Source organism: Salvelinus sp. IW2-2015, unplaced genomic scaffold, assembly GCF_002910315.2.
Source record: "Salvelinus sp. IW2-2015 unplaced genomic scaffold, ASM291031v2 Un_scaffold16612, whole genome shotgun sequence".
Classification (NCBI taxonomy): domain Eukaryota; kingdom Metazoa; phylum Chordata; class Actinopteri; order Salmoniformes; family Salmonidae; genus Salvelinus; species Salvelinus sp. IW2-2015.
In genome coordinates, this window is record NW_019957672.1 from 86,716 (window position 1) to 108,830 (window position 22,115).

At 42.1% G+C, this 22,115-nt stretch overlaps 1 protein-coding gene across 1 annotated transcript; it reads left to right on the forward strand.

The window, feature by feature from the left end:
- The first annotated feature begins 2,514 nt into the window (after nt 1-2,514).
- On the forward strand, nt 2,515-7,163 carry LOC112080959 (ferric-chelate reductase 1). Its single transcript, XM_024146905.2, has 7 exons — nt 2,515-2,653; nt 3,863-4,131; nt 4,451-4,642; nt 4,793-4,891; nt 5,247-5,388; nt 5,580-5,720; nt 6,034-7,163. The coding sequence occupies exons 2-7, from the start codon at nt 3,865-3,867 to the stop codon at nt 6,075-6,077; spliced, it is 885 nt and encodes a 294-aa protein (XP_024002673.1). The 5' UTR covers nt 2,515-2,653; nt 3,863-3,864; the 3' UTR covers nt 6,078-7,163.
- Nucleotides 7,164-22,115: the final 14,952 nt, after the last annotated feature.

Consider the following 22,115-nt stretch of genomic DNA (forward strand, 5'->3'; position numbering starts at 1 on the left):
AAAATAGCCTCCAAAACCCTACTCAATAAATTGGATGCAGTCTATCACAGTGCCATCCGTTTTGTCACCAAAGCCCCATATACTACCCACCACTGCGACCTGTACGCTCTCGTTGGCTGGCCCTCTATTCATACTCGTCGCCAAACCCACTGGCTCCAGGTCATCTACAAGACCCTGCTAGGTAAAGTCCCCCCTTATCTCAGCTCGCTGGTCACCATAGCAGCACCCACCTGTAGCACGCACTCTAGCAGGTATATCTCTCTGGTCACCCCAAAACCAATTCTTCCTTTGGCCACCTCTCCTTCCAGTTCTCTGCTGCCAATGACTGGAATGAACTACAAAAATCTCTGAAACTGGAAACACTTATCTCTCTCACTAGCTTTAAGCACCAGCTGTCAGAGCAGCTCACAGATTACTGCACCTGTACATAGCCCATCTATAATTTAGCCCAAACAACTACCTCTCCCCCTACTGTATTTATTTATTTATTTATTTTGCTCCTTTGCATCCCATTATTTCTATCTCTACTTTGCACATTCTTCCACTGCAAATCTACCATTCCAGTGTTTTACTTGCTATATTGTATTTACTTCGCCACCATGGCCTTTTTTTTGCCTTTACCTCCCTTATCTCACCTCATTTGCTCACATTGTATATAGACTTATTTTTCTACTGTTTGTTTTACTCCATGTGTAACTCTGTGTTGTTGTATGTGTCGAACTGCTTTGCTTTATCTTGGCCAGGTCGCAATTGTAAATGAGAACTTGTTCTCAACTTGCCTACCTGGTTAAATAAAGGTGAAATAAAAATACAAACATGTAAATGGTTGTTGACATAATCTGCTGCTATGCTGACAGTATCTCGTCTTATTGTAAAATGTCACCAGACACCTCTTTAGTTGAAAGCTTTCCTTCTACAAGGATGGAGAATTTGTTTTCTGAGACAGAGGCAAAAGCAGAGGCAGCAGTGTTTTAGCCATGTCTCGTCAAAGTTTAGGTCTTCAGTATCAATAGAAAGTTGTTAGGGCCTTGGGAAAGGTAACATTGGGTGTGGTTTATGTCATGTAAGAACAGCAAGTGAGTTTGGTGTTAGTTGTCTTCCTATTAAGTAGTAAAGTAGTGACAGAGTACCTAAACCAGCCAGACAGGATCCAGATACCTGCAGATAAAATCAGGTGTGGCATCTTTAACCGTCAGCAGTCTCACTCCTGTGACTTAAAACCAAGGTGTGTGTGTTTCTGTGTGCGTGCATGTTTGTTTCCCCCTTACAATTCAAGATCAGGAGACTTGAGGTGTGTGCGTGTGTGTGAGTCATAGAAATCTGCCAACGTTCCACGGTGTCCAAGTTTATTGCAGCCCTGAATGATTTATTCCTTCTCGTCTTCCATCGTCGATCTGTATGTAATTGTGTAAGTGAGAAGATAAGGAGAGGAGGAGTGTAGAGGAGAGCAGAGAAGGGGAAGAAGAGAGGAGAGGGGTATGTGTGTTCCACCACATTGATTGAACAAACCCAACCCTCTCAGGAATGTATTTGAACTAGGCCTTGGGTTCTTGTTGTATGGACTGTTATTACGCAGTAGTTCAATTCCTATTTGACCTTATTTCCTCTCCCCATTCCTATCTGCTTAATTCATAACCATTACTTCACAGCTCTCTCATACCATCAGACTTTATGAGTCATACCATCAAACACCGTCATACCATCTCACTTTATCAGTCATACATCTCACACATCTCTCACATCATACAAAATACATTTTACAAATATTTAGCATTTCATAATACACACACTACTGGGTTCATAATATTGCACTTTCTTTATCTGGCTTGTTAATGAAAATAGGACATCCATATCTTAAACTTCTGTCACCTCCAGAAACATTTTTCCATTTTAACTATAGCTAGTATGTTTTTTTTTATTCACCAAAACTAGTATCTAACCCTTTGGGCAACTTGACACAATCAAGATTGAATTCAAAAGACTGCCTGCCCTCATCCACTGTGTGAGGCTCAACTCAGCTAGATCAAACAAGCAAAGCAAGATTAATGTGTTACTTGAGTTGGACAGGTGTGAATGACACCATGTTATGGCCCCGGGATGAATCACAGAATAAATAAAACATTTAATTATTAAATGTCGTTTGGCTTTGAATGTGGATTATATTTAGTCCTAAATTATATTTAGTTCCCTTTCTTTGCAAATACTCTTGCCTGTAGTCGCCAGCATATTTAATACAGATATAAGTGAATGGAAGAAATTGGAGCCAGGAAGATGGGTCTTTGGGAAAAGGCAGCAGTGACTGGACACAATCTATTGTCGGAAGTCAGGAGTAGGCTTAAAAACATCATTCTTTCCATTGAGTGTCGTCGCCAGTTTACCCCTCCCCCGCGAAGCCTATGGTGTCACACGTACCTGCATGCTATTGTGAACCCCCCCAAAACGGAGGAGAGAGGCAGGTTTCTCCATATGTTGTCCCTCCCCTCGCGAGTGTTGCTTTAAATAGCGAGAGAGAGCTCAGCTGTGACATCGACACAAAGACACTTGTTGAGAGCATCTCCTCGAGCTCACCTTACAGTCACGCTAAGGACAACTTGTTCAAGGAGAACCACGACGCTATTTTCCTTCAAGAAACCTTCAAGTCACGAAATTACAGGTAACTTTTCCATCTCTTTTATCTGATGATGACCATATAAAAAAAACTCGATGTGTTTGTTTTTAACGTTGTTTTTTTAACGTTTCACTGCATGATGGCATTTTCAACAATGACATAGTGGTTGTTTATTATTTTCAGCTATTGGCTTGATTAATGGTTAGCCTACACTATCAGATCATACATTATACACTTTTTGGAATACGGACGTTGGTTTTTGTCTGATGATTTAATTAAATTAAGGGATCTACTAATTAACAGTGGTGGAAAAAGTACCCAATGGACATATTTGACTAAAAGTATAGATACCTTAATAGAAAAGTCACAGTAAAAGTCTAAAAGTATTTGGTTTGAAATATACTTAAGTATGTATTTATTAAAATATACTTAGATGTCAAAAGTAAAACAAAAATCATTTCAAATTCCTTATTTTAAGCAAACCAGATGGGAAAATTGTCTTGTTTTTTAAATGTATTTGTGGATAGCCAACACTCAGACATAATTTACATACGAAGCATTTGTGTTTTGTGAGTCGGCCAGATCAGAGGCAGTAGGGACGACAAGGAATGTTCTCTTGATAAGTGCGTGAATTGGATCATTTTCATGTCCTGCTAAGCATTCAAAATTTAACGAGTACTTTTGGGTGTCAGGGAAAATGTATGGAGTAAAAATAACATGAATTTATTTTGTAATTTAGGCTAGTGAAGTAAAAGTTGTGAAAAATATAAATAGTAAAGTACAGATTCCCCGCAAAACAACTTAATTAGTACTTTAAACTAGTTGTATTTAAGTACTTTACACCACTGCTAATTAATATTGTAAAAAAAACAATTCTGGTCTATTTTAATTCAACAGTGTTACCAATTCACTATGCAATGTTTTGCTGTCTAGTACACCACCATGAAAGAATGACCAATTACCACAATAATATTAGGCCTATGTTTATTCACTGGTATGTTAGTGTATTTATTCACGCTGGTACGATAGTTTTATATTCCCATTGATACAACTCAAAGCTTTTGAAATAAGCTTGTATCATCGACAACATGTGCAAGCATGTATATAAAGTATAAGCATGATAGTGCAATGCATCTGACTGTTGATGATTACATTTGTAAATATTTAATTGTATTGATTTTTAACAAATACATTATTATTAGTAGTAGTAGTAGGAGTTTATCCTAACCATCTGGATCTCCGTTACTCTATCAGGAATGGACAATAGCAGCAGAATGATGTTCGCAGTTGTCATGGTAATGGCGTACATGGTGATGGGAGCCAAGACCCAGAACTCCACAATGGCCCCGAACGTCACAATGGCAGCTAATGCTACTACTACAGGACTCAACATAACAACGAACCTTAGCACACCACATTCCCCGGGCGTAAACATCACAATCAATGGTACCATGGCACCCAACACAACAATGTCTCCGACGGCTGTGGTACCTGTTGTCAACACCACCGTCACAGCTCTCACGGTGAGTTGCCTATATGTCTCACTCCGTCTCCCAGAGTCTAGAAAAAGGAAGCACACATTTCTTCTCAATCTCTCAGTTTTTCCTTTCAACTAATTATCACTACTTCCCCTCTAAACGTATCTCTCTCTCTCTCTCCCATCAAACTTTATTTAAAGTGAATTTGAAGGATCTCAACGATAAATCTCACACACTGCCATGGAAACTGAAAGCAGATTTAGCAAAGTGCCTGTTTGGGAGTTTCATTTGCACTCATATGCTACACTATTTCCAAAGAAATGACAACCATGACAGCAACTAATGATGAACTCTTCATACACAGGTGAACATCTCAAGGACAGACTGTGGAAAGACTCAGCTCTGTGCTGCTGAGCCGTCAGAGTGTAATCCGGCCCTGCCTGGTTCCTGTTTCTTCGTCTCCACCCAGCAGACCTCGGGACAGACTTTCTCCTTCCAGCTACGAGGAGTGTCCAGCGGCTACATCGCTGTAGGCTTGTCCACAAACTCCACACCGGTATGGAAAACTGCCTTCAGAATCACTATACTTTTTACAAAACAAGGGAGTTGGTGTTGGGTTATTGACATTGACATTGGGAAGAAATGGCTAAAATTAATACTTTTTAAATTATTATTTATTTGGATTCATCCTCTCTCTCCTCTACAGGATGGTAACGCCACCATCTATGTGTGCGCCAACAACAACAGCAACGTGATGTTCTTCACCGCTCTCCTCAACAAAAGAAATCTGACCATCAACAACGCAGTGAGTTGGACCAATCAGAACACAGTGTTTCATTTGTAACTTTCTGGAATAATTTTCAGGGCGTGGTTTGATTCCAGGCAAATTCAGGAAGTTAACTATATTCAATCAGTGAGTTTTAGGAGTTAGACAAGATATTGAGAACAAAAGTATGAGTATTCCATATGAATTCCATATATTCTTGGTGGTCATAGATGTTGGATATGACCTCGGTTCTGACTCTTACTCCCTGCATATACACTTGGGTGCCATTCTGGACAGTGTCTGGGAGAGTAACAGGGTACCTGACTAATACTACACTGTAGGCTTACTGACATTTGACTAATGTTCATTGTGGTAAAACCGTTGTGTTGGGTAGCTGCCTGTGGACTCTGTGAAGGGCTCAGTCAAAGGTCAGATCATCCAGTGCACCTTCTCTGCTACTGTCCCCAATGCTACGGCCACCCGGAGCATCGACACCAGCTTCTACCTCTCCATCTTCAACGGGACTTTTATGAACGGTGAGACACTCATCCATACACGCTCCTGGTGAAGTTTCCCTTAGGTACAGATCTAGGATCAGCTCCCCCTACCCCAATCCTCACTTTAACAATTACTGGAGGAAATGCTAAACTGACCTCAGCTCAGCATATAGGGGTCCGTCTTCAACTCTCTTTCTCTAACTCTCTCTCTCCTTGTTCTCCTCCCTCAGGAATACTGGGTGATCCAAATTTTGTCATGATCAGTAATAAAGCTGTGGACCTGTCCAACTCCCAAACTACTGTGATCAACTCTTTGAACAGCAACACCAACTCCAGCCACGCCTTCGGCCTGCAGCACACCCTGTCTCAAGGTAATAACCACATAAGAAGCACCACTAACACTTTATAATAATAACTCATAACATGATTAAGTATTAATAGACTATTTATAAAGAAGTATTTCATTATTCACTTATAAGCATTAAAAGCAATTGATGAATAAATAATGTATAATTATTTATTACGCATTTATAAATGTGAATGACTATTCATAACGTTGTAATTCATGGAAGTTATTATAAAGTGTTACCGTAGTAACTAATATAATCCCATATTACCTAGAGTAGACAACCAATATGAAAGACTATATCATTTCCCCTCTCTCTCTCTGTCTCTCCTCCATAGCTCTTCTGATCCTGCTAGGTGTAGTAGGTTTGATGATGCTGTAATGCAGGTCTGAAGGTGAAGCACCATGCACTCAGGAATCCTGCCTCCTTACCTTTACTCACCTTGGCCAGGCTGCGTCCCTAAATGACACCCTATTCCCTACTGTACTTTCACTATGTAGGGAATAGGGTGCAATTCTGGACTCAATCTGATACCAGAACAAAGGACCATGTCAGATCTGAAGTTATATGCTTATAAATGCAATCATGTTTTTCCATATACTCAATAAAACACCTAGTTGAGGGTAGTAAGACATTAACCAACAGAATGGACCCAGTGATACAAGGCCAAGTACTAACATATTGTGTTGATAGACAATACCGTTTAAAGGGGAAAAAAGTATAAATTCAGCTTCACATTCATCATCTCCAGCAACACTCCCAACATCAACACTTAACTTCTTCTCTTGTTGACTACATAACATAGAAGGCCGCCATTTTAATATATGTTGATGTTGGAGTGTTGCTGGAGATGATGAAGATGAACTGTCCCTTTAAGACCTGGGTGTAAAAACAGATTCTCCATATTTGTACTGTATACCCCCATGTCATCCCCTACATGTAACTAATTTATTTGTGACAGAGGAAGTTGTTTTATAATTCTGTATTCACTGATGTCCTGTTATGAAGGAAGACTTAGGTTTGTCTGTGTTTCTTAGTGGATGTGTGTGAGTGAGAGTGTGACTGTGTGTAAATATTTGTGTAGTGATGAGAGAGTCCACACACATACCCACACTTGGGACAGACGTCAATTCAACATCTACTGCATTCCACATCGGTTCAAAGTAATTTCATTGAAATAACATGGACACATTGATTAAACCAGGGTTTTCCCAGTGGGACGTAGATTAAGCCACAAAGGCTGCATTTAGACAGGCAGACAAGTTCTTATACTTTTTCCAATAATTGGTCTTTTGAACAAAAACATCAGTTCTTTTTCAGAGCTGATCAAAAGACCAATTAGCGTGTGTGTGTGTGTGTACTATGATGAAGCCACTGGATGGTGAACTGTTCTTCCTGACTACCCTTTTAAATTAAATATTTGCATTACACAATAAAAATAAAAATGAACTTTTATTTGCAATACAATCATGTTTTATTATCTTTCATGGGCATATTTTTATTGAATCTATTGACACTAAAAACCGACAACATTTAACATACTGTAATATACACACAACATCTGACACGGCTCAACTAGGTAGCCAAGCGGTTAAGAGCGTTGAACCAGTAACTAAAAGGTTGCTGGTTTGAATCCCTGATCCGACAAGATGAAGAAACTGTTGACGTGTCCTCAATTAGGCTAGGCACTTAAATCAAGTTGTTCTGTATAACAAAGTCTGCTAAATGGCTATCATTTAATGTAAAGTTTTCATCATGAAATCTGAAATCCTGCATCTACTATAAATCAAGTACTATCTTTCTCCAACCATGGATCCTCCTCTACTAATCTACAAAGTCATGAAGCAGATTTTCAAATTTATTTCTATCTCCATTCATAAAAATATTAACAGAAAAGCTTATTTTTATACCTTTTCAAGTAAGATATCACAAAGCATACTTAATTTGTATATATTGTTATTATTTTTTTTACTACATCAGGATATATGATTTGGCTTAACAGCCTTCTTTTATTTCACCTTTATTTAACCAGGTAGGCTAGTTGAGAACAAGTTCTCATTTGCAACTGCGACCTGGCCAAGATAAAGCAAAGCAGTTCGACATATACAACAACACAGAGTTACACATGGAATAAACAAACATACAATCAATAATACAGTAGAAGCATCTATTTACAGTGTGTGCAAATGAGGTAGGATAAGAGAGTTAAGGCAATAAATAGGCCATGATGGCAAAAAAATTACAATATGGCAATTAAACACTGGAATGGTAGGATATGCAGAAGACGAATGTGCATGTAGAGATACTGGGGTGCAAAGGAGCAAAATAAATAAATAAATGCAGTATGGGGATGAGGTAGATTGGATGGGCTATTTACAGATGAGCTATGTACAGGTGCAGTGATCTGTGAGCTGCTCTGACAGCTGGTGCTTAAAGCTAGTAAGGGAGGTAAGAGTCTCCAGCTTCAGGGATTTTTGCAGTTCGTTCCAGTCATTGGCAGCAGAGAACTGGAAGGAGTGGCGGCCAAAGGAAGAATTGGCTTTGGGGGTGACCAGTGAGATATACCTGCTGGAGCGCGTGCTACGGGTGGGTACTGCGTATTGTGACCAGTGAGCTGAGATAAGGCGGGGTTTACTAGCAGAGACTTGTAGATGAACCTGGAGCCAGTGGGTTTGGGCGACGAGTAAGAAGCGAGGCTAGTCAACGAGAGCATACAGGTCGCAGTGGTGGTAGTATATGGGGCTTTGGTGAAAAACGGAGGGCACCGTTGACAGACTGTATCCAATTGTTGAGTAGAGTGTTGGAGGCTATTTTGTAAATGACATTGCGAAGTCGAGGATCGGTAGGATGGTTTACAGGGTATGTTTGGTGGACATGAGTGAGGATGCTTTGTTGCGAAATAGGAAAACGATTCTAGATTTTAATTTGGATTGGAATGTTAATGTGAGTCTGGAAGGAAGTTTACAGTCTAACCAGACTCCTAGGATTTGTAGTTGTCCACATATTCTAAGTCAGAACCGTCCAGAGTAGTGATGCTAGACCGGTGCGAGCACGATCGTTGAAGAGCATCATTTTTTACTTGCATTTAAGAGTAGTTGAAGGCCACAGAAGAGAGTTTGTATGGCATTGAAGCTTGTCGGAGGGTTGTTAACACAGTGTCCAAAGAAGGGCCGAAGTATACAGAATGGTGTTCATTCATAGAGGTGGATCAGAGCATCACCAGCAGCAGAGCGACATTATAGATGTATACAGAGAAAAGAGTCGGCCCGATAAATGAACCCTGGGCACCCCCATAGAGACTGCCAGAGGTCCGGACAACAGCCCTCCGATTTGACCCACTGAACTCGATCTAAGAATAGTTGTGAACCAGGCGAGGCAGTCATTTGAGAAACCAAGCTGTTGAGTCTGCAATAAGAATTTGGTGATTGACAGAGTCGAAAGCCTTGGCCAGGTCGATGAAGGCTGCACAGTATTGTCTTTTTGATGCGGTTATGGTATCGTTTAGGACCTTGAGCGTGGCTGAGGTGCACCCATGACCAGCTCGGAAACCAGATTGCATAGCGGAGAAGGTACGGGATTCGAATGGTCGGTGAATCTTTTGTTAACTTGGCTTTCGAAGACTTTAGAAAGGCAGGGTAGGATAGATATAGGTCTGTAGCAGTTTGGGTCTAGTCTCCCCCTTTGAAGAGGGGGATGACGGCGGCAGCATTCCAATCTTTGCGGATCTCAGACGATACGAAAGAGAGGTTGAACAGGCTAGTAATAGGGGTTGCAACAATTGCGGCGGGTAATTTTAGAAATAGAGGTTCCAGATTGTCTAGCCCGGCTGATATGTCGGCGTCCAGATTTTTCAGCTCTTTCAGAACATCAGCTATCTGGATTTGGGTGAAGGAGAAATGGAGGAGGCTTGGGCAAGTTGCAGTGGGGTGTGCAGAGCTGTTGACCTGGGTAGGGTTAGCCAGGTGGAAAGCATGGCCAGCCATAGAAAAATGCTTATTGGAATGTTCAATTATCGTAGATTTATCGGTGGTGACAGTGTTTCCTAGCTTCAGTGCAGTGGGCAGCTGGGAGGAGGTGCTCTTATTCACCAGAGACTTTCCAGTGTCCCAGAGCTTTTTGGAGTTTGTGCAACAGGATGCAAATATTCTGTTTGAAAAAGCTAGCCTTTGATTTCTTAACTGCCTGTGTATATTGGTCCCTAACTTCCCTGAAAAGTTGCATATCACAGGGGCTATTCGATGCTAATGCAGTATGCCACAGGATATTTTGTGCTGGTCAACAGCAGTCAGGTCTGGAGTGAACCATGGGCTATATCTGTTCTTAGTTCAAATATTTTTTTTAATGGTGCATGTTTAATTAAGATGGTGAAGAAAGAACGTTTAAAGAATAATAAGGCAAGCTCTACTGACGGAATGAGGTAAATATCCTTCCAGGATACCCGGCCCAGGTCGATTAGAAAGGCCTGCTTGCTGAAGTGTTTTAGGGAGTGTTTGACAGTGATGATGGGTGGTCGTTTGACCGCAGACCCATTACGGACTCAGGCAATGAGGCAGTGATTGCTGAGATCCTGGTTGAAGACAGTCGAGGTGTATTTAGAGGGAAGTTTGGTCAGGATGATATCTGTGAGGGTGCCCGCGTTTACAGATTTAGGGTTATACCTGGTAGGTTCCATGATAATTTGTGTGAGATTGAGGGCATTTAGCTTAGATTGTAGGATGGCCGGGGTGTTAAGCATGTCCCAGTTTTGGTCACCTAACAGTACAAACTCTGAAGGTAAATGGGGGGCAATTTATTCATATACAGTATGGTGTCCAGGGCACAGCTGGGGGCTGAGGGGTGTCTATAAGAAACGGCAACAGTGAGAGACTTATTTCTGGAAAGGTGGATTTTTAAAAGTAGAAGCTCGAACTGTCTGAGCACAAACCTGGAAAGCATGACAGAACTCTGCAGGCTAACTCCACCCCCTTTGGCAGTTCTATGTTGGCGGAAATTGTTGTATTTGGGGATGTAAATTTCCGAATTTTTGGTGGCCTTCCGAAGCCAGGATTCAGACACGGCTAGCAAATCAGGGTTGGCGGAGTGTGCTAAAGCAGTGAATAAAACTAACTTTGGGAGGAGGCTTCTGATAACATGCATGAAACTAAGGCTTTTTACTGTTACAGAAGTCAACAAATGATAACGCCTGGGGAAGAGAAGTGGAACTGGGGGCTACAGGGCCTGGGTTAATCTCTACATCACCAGAGGAACAGAGGAGGTGATGGTAGCATGGTGATGGGAGCCCAGGCCCAAAACTTCACAATGGCAGCTAATGCTACTACGGAACCCAACTTAACAATCAAATCAAATTTATTTATATAGCCCTTCGTACATCAGCTGATATCTCAAAGTGCTGTACAGAAACCCAGCCTAAAACCCCAAACAGCAAGCAATGCAGGTGTAGAAGCACGGTGGCTAGGAAAAACTCCCTAGAAAGGCCAAAACCTAGGAAGAAACCTAGAGAGGAACCAGGTTATGAGGGGTGGCCAGTCCTCTTCTCGCTGTGCCGGGTGGCGATTATAACAGAACATGGCCAAGATGTTCAAAAATGACCCATGCATGGTCAAATAATAATAATCACAGTAGTTGTCGAGGGTGCAGCAAGTCAGCACCTCAGGAGTAAATGTCAGTTAGCTTTTCATAGCCGATCATTAAGAGTATCTCTACCGCTCCTGCGGTCTCTAGAGAGTTGAAAACAGCATGTCTGGGACAGGTAGCACGTCCGGTGAACAGGTCAGGGTTCCATAGCCGCAGGCAGAACAGTTGAAACTGGAGCAGCAACGCGACCAGGTGGACTAGGACAGCAAGTAGTCATCATGCCAGGTAGTCCTGTGAGCATGGTCCTAGGGCTCAGGTCCTCCGAGAGAGAGAAAGAAAGAGAGAATTAGAGAGAGCATACTTAAATTCACACAGGACACCGGATAAGACAGAAGTACTCCAGATATAACAAACTGACCCTACCCCCGACACATAAACTACTGCACATAAATACAGGAGGGGTCAGGAGACACTGTGGCCTCATCCGATGATACCCCCGGACAGGGCCAAACAGGAAGGATATAACCCCACCCACTTTGCCAAAGCACAGCCCCCGCACCACAGAGGATATCTTCAACCACCAACTTACAATCCTGAGACAATTTTTTTTATTTTTTATTTAACCCTTATTTAACCAGGTAGGCAAATTGAGAACACGTTCTCATTTACAATTGCGACCTGGCCAAGATAAAGCAAAGCAGTTCGACACATACAAACAACACATAGTACACATGGAGTAAAACAAAATATAGTCAATAATACAGTGAAAAAAAAAATAAGTCTATATACAATTGAGCAAGTGAGGTGAGATAAGGGAGGTGAAGGCAAACAAAAATATGTAAATAAATAAAAATATAAAAGGCCATGGAGGTGAAGTGAATACAACACAGCAAGTAAAATAAAACAAAAAAAAAACACTGGAATGGTTGGTTTGCAGCGAAGAAAGTGCAAAGTAGAGACAGAAAATAATGGGGGGCAAAGGAGCAAAATAAATAATAAATAAATACAGTAGGTAAAGAGGTAGTTGTTTGGGCTAAATTGTAGATGGGGTAAGTACAGGTGCAGTAATCTATGAGCTGCTCTGACAGCTGGTGCTTAAAGCTAGTGAGGGGAATAGGTGTTTTCAATTCAAGATTTTTGTAGTTCGTTCCAGTCATTGGCACAGAGAACTGGAAGGAGAGGCGTCCAAAGGAAGAATTGGTTTTGGGGGTGACTAGAGAGATATACCTGCTGGAGCGCGTGCTACAGATAGTGCTGCTATGGTGACCAGCGAGCAGAGATAAGGGGACTTTACCTAGCAGGGTCTTGTATATACCTGGAACCAGTGGGTTTGGCGACGAGTATGAAGCGAGGGCCAGCCAACGAGAGTGTACAGGTCGCAGTGGTGGGTAGTATATGGGGCTTTGGTGACAAAACGGATGGCACTGTGATAGACTGCATCCAAATTGAGTAGGTTTTGGAGGCTATTTTGTAAATGATATCACCGAAGTCGAGGTTGGTAGATGGTCAGTTTTACAAGGGTATGTTTGGCAGCATGAGTAAAGAAGCTTTGTTCGGAATAGGAAGCCAATTCTAGATTTGACTTTGGATTGGAGATGTTTATGTGTGTCTGGAAGAGAGTTTACAGTCTAACCAGACACCTAGGTATTGTAGTTGTCCACATATTCTAAGTCAGAACCGTCCAAAGTAGTGATGTGGACAGGCGGCAGGGGCAGCAGCGATCGGTTGAAGAGCATGCATTTGGTTTTACTTGTTATTTAAGAGCAGTTGGAGGCCACGGAAGAGAGTTGTATGGCATTGAAGCTCGCCTGGAGAGTTGTTAACACAGTGTCAAAAGAAGGGCCAGAAGTATACAGAATAGTGTCGTCTGCGTAGAGGTGGATCAGAGAATCACCAGCAGCAAGAGCGACATCATTGATGTATACAGAGAAGAGAGTCGGTCCAAGAATTGAACCCTGTGGCACCCCCATAAGACTGCCAGAGGCCCGACAACAGACCCTCCGATTTGACACACTGAACTCGATCAGAGAAATAGTTGGTGAACCAGGCGAGGCAATCATTAGAGAAACCAAGGCTGTCGGTCTGCCAATGAGGATGGGGTGATTGACAGAGTCAAAAGCCTTGGCCAGGTCAATGAATACGCTGCACAGTATTGTTTCCTATCGATGGCGGTTACGAGTCGTTTATGACCTTGAGCGTGGCTGAGGTGCACCCATGACCAGCTCTGAAACCAGATTGCATAGCGGAGAAGTGTGGTGGGATTCAAATGGTCGGTAATCTGTTTGTTGACTCTGGCTTTCGAAGACCTTAGAAAGGCAGGTAGGATAGATATAGGTCTGTAGCATAGGTCAGGTGTCCCCCCCTTTGAAGAGGGATAACCGCAGCTGCTTCCAATCTTTGGGGATCTCGACGACACGAAAGAGAGGTTGAAGAGGCTAGTAATAGGGGTGGCAACAATTTCAGCAGATATTTAGAAAGAAAGGGTCCAGATTATCTAGCCCGGCTGATTGTAAGGTCCAGATTTGCAGCTCATTTAGGACATCAGCTGACTGTATTTGGGAGAAAGAGAAATGGGGGAAGCTTGGCGAGTAGCAGAGGGAGGCAGTGCTGTTGCCCTTGGTAGGGGCAGCCAGATGAAGCATGGCCAGCCGTGGAAAAATGCATATTGAGAATTCTCAATTATAGTGGATTTGTCGGTGGTGACAGTGTTTCCTATCTTCAGAGCGTTGGAAGCTGAGGAAGTGTTCTTATCTCCATGACTTTACGTGTCCCAGAACTTTTTTAATTTGTGTTGCAGGAAGCAAATTTCTGCTTGAAAAAGCTAGCCTTGGCTGTTCTAACTGCCTGTGTATATTGGTTCTGGCTTCCCTGTAAAAGTTGCATATCACGGGGGCTGTTCATGCTAATGCAGAACGCCATATGTTTTTCTGTTGGTTAAGCAGTCAGGTCAGGAGAGAACAAGGGCTATATCTGTTCCTGGTTAAATTTCTTGAATGGGCATGCTTATTCAAGATGGTGAGGAAGCATTTTTTAAAAAATGACCAGGCATCCTCTACTGACGGATGAGAATCGAACCTTCCAGGATACCCCCGCCAGTCGATTAGAAAGCCTGCTCGTCTGAATGTTTCAGGAGCTTTGACAGTGATGAGTGGAGGTCGTTTGACCCTGACCATTACGGATACAGGCAAGAGGCATGATCGCTGAGATCTTGTTGAAAAACACAGAGTGTATTTGGAGGGCAAGTTTGTTAGGATGATATCTATGAGGGTACCCGAGTTTACGGAATTGGGTTACCTGTAGGTTCCATGATAATTTGTGTGAGATTGAGGGCATAGCTTAGATTTTAGGATGGCGGGTGTTAGCATGTTCAGTTTGGTCCCTACAGCACAACTCTGAAGATAATGGGGGGCAATCATTTACAGTATGTGTCCAGGCACAGCTGGGGGCGAGGGTGTCTTATAGAGCGCAACAGTGAGAGACTTTTTCTAGAGAGTGATTTTTAAAAGTAGAAGTCGAAATGTTTGAGCACAACCTGGAAGTAGACAGAACTCTGCGCAGGCTAACTCCACCCCCTTTGCACGTTCTATTTTGGCGAAAATTTGTATATTGGGATGTAAATTCGATTTTTGGTGGCTTCAAGCCAGGATTCAGACACGGCTAGCAAACATGGTTGGCGAGTGTGCTAAAGCAGTGAAAAAAACTACTTTGGAGGAGGCTTCTATAACATGCATGAACTAAGGCTTTACTGTTACAGAAGTCACAAATGATAACGCCTGGGGAATAGGAACTGGGGGCTACAGGGCCTGGTTACTCTACATCACCAGAGGACAGAGGAGAGTAGGATAAGGTACGCTAAAACTATGAAATTGGTCGCCTAGAGCTACTAGAGCAGAGAGTAAGAGGAGGTTTCTGGGCGATAAAATAGTTTAAAGAATAATTACAGACAAAGTATGGTAGGATGTAATCAGTGGAGGTAGACCTAGGTATTGAGTATGATGATAGAGAGATATTGTCTCTAGAAACATCATTGAAACCAGGTGATGTCATCGCATATGTGGTGTGGAACGAGAGGTTGGATATGGTATAGTGAACAGGGCTAGAATCTCTACAGTGAAATAAGCCAATAAACATTAACCAGAACAGCAATGACAAGCATATTTACATTAAGGAGAGCATGCTTAATCGGGTATCATAAGGTCCAGTGAGTAGAGGTCGAGTAAAGCCCACAAAGATCTCCACCACAGCAACAAACCAAGGGGGCGCCAACCAAAACAGGAAATCACGTCAGATAACTCAACCCACTCAAGTGACGCACCCCTCCTAGGACGCATGAAAGAAAGACCAGTAAGCCAGTGACTCAGCCCCTTGTAATAGGGTTAGAGCAGAGAATCCCAGTGAGAGAGGGAACCAGCCAGGCAGAGACAGCAAGGGTGGTTCGTTGCTCCAGAGCCTTTCCGTTCACCTTCACACTCCTGGCCAGACACACTCAATCATATGACCTACTGAAGAGATAAGTCTTCAGTAAAACTAAAAGTTGAGACCGAGTCTGCGTCTCTCACATGGTAGCAGACCATTCCATAAAAAATTGAGAATCTATAGGAGAAAGCCCCCCTCCAGCTGTTTGCTTAGAAATTCAGGACAATTAGGAGGCCTGCGTCTTGTGACCGTAGCGTACGTGTAGTATTACGCGAGGACCAACTCGGAAAGATAGTTAGAGCAAGCCCATGTAACGCTTTGTAGGTTAACAGTAAAACCTTGAAATCAGCCCTTGCCTTAACAGGAAGCCAGTGTAGGGAGGCTAGCACTGGAGTAATATGATCAATTTTTGGTCTAGTCAGGATTCTAGCAGCCGTATTTAGCACTAACTGAAGTTTATTTAGTGCTTTATCCGGGTAGCCGAAAGTAGAGCATTGCAGTAGTCTAACCTAGAAGTAACAAAAGCATGGATTAATTTTTCTGCATCATTTTTGGACAGAAAGTTTCTGATTTTTTGCAATGTTACGTAGATGGAAAAAAGCTGTCCTTGAAAACAGTCTTATATGTTCGTCAAAAGAGAGATCAGGGTCCAGAGTAACGCCGAGGTCCTTCACAGTTTATTTGAGACGACTTTACAACCATCAAGATATTGTCAGATTCAACAGAAGATTCTCTTGCTTCTTGGGACCTAGAACAAGCATCTCTGTTTTGTCCGAGTTTAAAAGTAGAAAAGTTTGCAGCCATCCACTTCCTTATGTCTGAAACACAGGCTTCTAGCGAGGCAATTTGGGACTTCACCATGTTTCATTGAAATTTACAGCAGTGTGTCATTCGCATAAGCAGTGAAGTTAACATTATGTTTCGAATGACATCCCCAAGAGGTAAAATATATAGTGGAAACAATAGTGTCCTAAAACGGAACCTTGAGGATCACCGAAATGTTACAGTGATTTGCAAGAGACAAAACCATTCACAGAGACAAACTGATATCTTTCCGACAATAAGATCTAAACCAGCCAGAACTTGTCCGTGTAGACCAATTTGGTTTCCAATCTCTCCCAAAGACTGTGGTGATCGATGTATCAAAGCCACTAAGGTCTAGTAGCACGAGGACAGATGCAAAGCCTCGGTCTGACGCCATTAAAAGTAATTTACTACCTTCACAAGTGCCGATCTCAAATGCTATGATGGGTCAAACCAGACTGAAGCATTTCGGTATACATTGTTGCTTCAGGAAGGCAGTGAGTTGCTGTGCAACAGCTTTTCTAAACTTTTTGAGAGGAATGGAAAGATTCAATATAGGCCGATCTTCTTATATTTCTGGTCAAGGTTGGCTTTTTCAACAGAGGCTTTATTACTGCCACTTTTAGTGAGTTTGTACACATCCGTGGATAGAGAGCCGTTTTATATGTTCAACATAGGAGGGCCAAGCACATGAAGTAGCTCTTTAAGTAGTTTAGTTGGAATAGGGTCCAGTATGCAGCTTGAAGGTTTAGAGGCCATAGATTATTTCATCATTGTGTCAAGAGATCAAGTACTAAAACACTTTAAGTGTTCCTCTTGATCCTAGTCCTGCAGAGTTGTGCAGTCTCAGGACTGCTGAGCTTTTTAGGAATACGCAGATTTAAAGAGGAGTCCGTAATTTGCTTTCTAAATGATCATATCTTTTCCTCAAAGAAGTTCATGAATTTATTACTGCTAAAGTGAAAGCCATCCTCACTTGGGAATGCTGCTTTTAGTTAGCTTTGCACAGTATCAAAAAATACATTTGGATTGTCTTATTTTCCTCAATTAAGTTGAAAAAGATGGATCGAGCAGCAGTGAGGGCTCTTCGATACTGCACGAGTGGTCTGTGACTTTTCCATGTGAATATATAAAATCGCCAGAAATTAAATTAATCTGCTATGACTACAAGTCCGATAGGAATTCAGGGAACTCAGTGAGGAACGCTGTATATGGCCCAGGAGGCCTGTAAACAGTTAGCTATAAAAAGTGATTGAGTAGGTCTGCAGATTCATGACTAGAAGCTCAAAAGACGAAAACGTCATTTTTTTTGTTGGTAAATTGAAATATTGCTATCGTAAATGTAGCAACACCTCCGCCTTTGCGGATGCACGGGATATGGTCACTAGTGTAACCAGAGTGAGGCCTCATTTAACACAGTAAATTCATCAGGCTTAAGCCATGTTTCAGTCAGGCCAATCACATCAAGATTATGATCAGTGATTAGTTCATTGACTATAACTGCCTTTGAAGTGAGGATCTAACATTAAGTAGCCCTATTTTGAGATGTGAGGATCACGATCTCTTTCAATAATGGCAGGAATGGAGGAGGTCTTTATCTAGATGAGATTGCTAAGGCGAACACCGCCATGTTTAGTTTTGCCCAACCTAGGTCGAGCACAGACACAGTTTCAATGGGATAGCTGAGCTGACTACACTGACTATGCTAGTGGCAGACTCCACTAAGCTGCAGGCTGGCTAACAGCCTGCTGCCTGGCCTGCACCCTATTTCATTGTGGAGCAAGAGGAGTTAGAGCCCTGTCTATGTTGGAGATAAAGGAGAGAGCACCCCTCCAGCTAGGATGGAGTCCGTCACTCCTCAGCAGGCCAGGCTTGGTCCTGTTTGTGGGTGAGTCCCAGAAAGAGGGCCAATTATCTACAAATTCTATCTTTTGGGAGGGGCAGAAAACAGTTTTCAACCAGCGATTGAGTTGTGAGACTCTGCTGTAGAGCTCATCACTCCCCCTAACTGGGAGGGGGCCAGAGACAATTACTCGATGCCGACACATCTTTCTAGCTGATTTACACGCTGAAGCTATGTTGCGCTTGGTGACCTCTGACTGTTTCATCCTAACATCGTTGGTGCCGAAGTGGATAACAATATCTCTATACTCCCCAGTTTTAGCTTTAGCCAGCACCATCTTCAGATTAGCCTTAACGCCGGTAGCCCTGCCCCCTGGTAAACAGTGTATGATCGCTGGGTGATTCGTTTTAAGTCTAATACTGCGGGTAATGGAGTCGCCAATGACTAGGGTTTTCAATTTGTCAGAGCTAATGGTGGGAAGCTTCGGCGTCTCAGACCCTGTAACGGGAGGAGTAGAGACAAGAGAAGACTCGGCCTCAGACTCAGACTCGCTGCTTAATGGGGAAAACCGGTTGAAAGTTTGTCGGCTGAATGAGCGACACCGGTTGAGCATTCCTACAGCATTTCCCTCCAGAAGCCATGAGAAAGTTGTCCGGCTGCGGGGACTGTGCAGGGGGGGGGGGATTTATACTACTATCTGTACTTACTGGTGGCACAGACGCGGTTTCATCCTTTCCTACACTGAAATTACCCTTCCCTAAAGATTGCATCTGAAGCTGGGCTTGCAGCACAGCTATCCTCGCCATAAGGCGATCGTTCTCCTGTATATTATGAGTACAGCGACTGCAATTCGAAGGCATCATGTTAATGTTACTACTTAGCTTCTGCTGTTGAAGGTGCTGACGAACCATGTCCAGATAAAGCGTCCAGAGTGAAAAAGTTGAATAAAAAAAAAAAAGTTGAGGGAAAAACGAAAAATATAAACGGTAACTAAAAAGTAAAAACCGTAAAGTTGTCAGGTAGCAAAGTAAGGTTGGCCACAAAATACACAGCAACACGTCTGCAAGTTCAAGAGGAAGTGACGACAGCAGGCGTACGGAAAGAAGACTAGAGGCTGTAATCACTGCCAAAGGTGCTTCAACAAAATACTGAGTAAAGGGTCTGCATACTTATGTAAATGTTATATTTCCATGTTTTTTTACCTGTATAAATTAGCAAACATTTCTTAAAACCTGTTTTTGCTTTGTCATTATGGGGTATTGTGTGTAGATTGATGAGGGAAAAAAAACAATTGAATACATTTTAGAATAAGGCTGTAATGTAACAAAATGTGGAAAAAATCAAGGGGTCTGAATACTTTCCGCAGGAAATGTATACAGATTTTTATTGTTGACATATATACACTTTGGGCCTTGACTAACCCTGGACATACAGACTGACCAGGAAAATCTCAGCACTTAGTGACAGTGCAACATTGGCACCATTTGTCACGATCGTGTGGAGGAGAGACGGACCAAAACGCAGCATGTGGAAAATAAGCCATCTTCTTTTATTCAGCAGAGAGAAAAAACATGAAACGACCACTATACAACGAACAAAACAAACGACCGACCGTGAAGCTATAAACGTAGTGCACACACACAGGCTACAAACGTTCAACATAGACAATTCCCCACAAACAGCTAAAGCCTATGGTTGCCTTAAATATGGCTCCCAATCAGAGACAACAATAACCAGCTGTCTCTAATTGAGACCCAATTCAGGCAACCATAGACTTTCCTAGATACCTACACTCAACCATAGACACAGCTAGACTACTATACTAAACATAAACCCAACTACTCTAATAAACCCCCTAAACCTTACAACCACCCTAGACACTACAAACAAACACATACATTCCCCATGTCACACCCTGACCTAACAAAAATAATTAATAAAACAAAGAATACTAAGGCCAGGGCGTGACACCATTTCATACTACTGATGAAAGAAAATATTCTGTCCTGCGTCCTCTGAGCGACACAGAGTCACGATTCAAATATATGCCGACTCGTTACAACCTTGACTTTAAGCACAACATTTTAATGCCTGTGTGACAAAGAGAAAGTGGTCTTGTTTAAATTCTACGAAATGAAACTTTTTCATGTTGGGAACTGTAAATCTGAGCTCGATATTGTTGCATTCTCTAGGTTTGTAACGGTCCTGACCTGTTTTATGTTGTTTTTGTATGTGTTTATGGTCAGGGCGTGTGTTTTGGGTGGGCAGTCTATGTTATCTGTTTCTATGTTGGTTTTGGGTTGCCTGGTATGGCTCTTAATTAGAGGCAGGTGTTTTGCGTTTTCCTCTAATTAAGAGTCATATTTAGGTAGGGTGTTCTCACTGTTTGTTTGTGGGTGATTGTCTCCTGTGTCGTCGATGTATGTATCATACGGGACTGTTTGGCTGTTCGTTCGTTTTGATGTAGTCTGTTCCTGTCCGTGAGTTCTACGTTTAGTTAGTTTGATTCATGTTCAGGTTTCGTCTACGTCGTTTTCTTGTTTTGTATTTTTGAAAGTGTTTTGGTTTTTTCGTGTTGCCATCGTCGTGTTAAATAAAGGATGGCTTATTTCCCTAATGCTGCATTTTGGTCTGATGATCCTTCTCTCCTCTCCTCATCTGAGGAGGAGGAGGACAACAGCCCTTACAAGGTTCCACCCTTTCATATGCCTGATCGCAAGAGGGACTCCGATGCTAATAGCCAGAGGAAATCGATCCTTTGTCTGGATAGGCCAGAAAATGTGACATGTCACCTCTTATGCAAATGAGGTATCCGATTGCAAACTCTCCATCTCACCTTCTCGCAGGCAGCAACAACTGAATGGGGAGACTCAGCTGTTTCACTGAGCATAAAGCCGATATCACTTGAAGCAATCTGGACTAAATGTATGATGCTTGCAACAATGTTGCATCGGTGTTTCTCTGTGTCACACGTCCCCAAAAATGTTCTGCAACTTAGTTGCATCACAAGAGATAGACTCAAACTTATTTCACACAACTGACTGTACTTTGTCCAATCGGTGAGCAGAACAAAGTTTGCATGTCATATCATTGTTCACAGAGCACTGTGCTCACAAAGTGGCGTTCGGGACGGGTCCAGAAATGCTACTAGTCCCCTATTTAGGGACTTGACATCGAAAAGGTTTTAAAAATATTAAATTTTCAGAAAGGTTGTCACAATAACTTGTCATGTGATGTTAGAGGATTGTGGGTAATTAAACATTTTTGACTTTATGTTACCTTACACAATGTTGTATGCATGTCTGTAGAACGAGAAGAAAATGTCTATATTTATATGAAGTACTTTGTTATATTTGCTGTAATGGATCATGATAATCAGGTTCAAAAACCGCTGTGAAAATTGACTGTTGAATTACAAGAGCTGTAGATGTAGTAGTTATTGTAGTTGCACAATCGTTGTTGTAGTAGTAGGAGCAATAGTTGTTATAGTTTGAGTTGTTGACGAAATACGTTGTTATAGTAAAAGTTATAGTAAGAGCCGTAGTTGTTGTAGTAGGATCTGTGGTTGTTATAGTAGGAGCAGTAGTTGTTGTAGTAGGATCTGTGGTTGTTATAGTAGGAGCAGTAGTTGTTGTAGTAGAAGCTGTAGTTGTTATAGTAGGAGCAGTAGTTGTTGTAGTGGGAGCTGTAGTTGTTGTATTAGGAGCTGTAGTTGTTATAGTAGGAGCTGTAGTTGTTGTAGTGGGAGCTGTAGTTGTTGTATTAGGAGCTGTAGTTGTTGT

Bases quoted from the DNA above. Each gene is read 5' to 3' on its own strand.
- LOC112080959 (XM_024146905.2), top strand. From the start codon at position 3,865: ATGGACAATAGCAGCAGAATGATGTTCGCAGTTGTCATGGTAATGGCG. The intron at 4,892-5,246 runs GTGAGTTGGACC...TGTGTTGGGTAG, and splicing joins ATCTGACCATCAACAACGCA to CTGCCTGTGGACTCTGTGAA. The intron at 5,721-6,033 runs GTAATAACCACA...TCTCCTCCATAG, and splicing joins GCAGCACACCCTGTCTCAAG to CTCTTCTGATCCTGCTAGGT.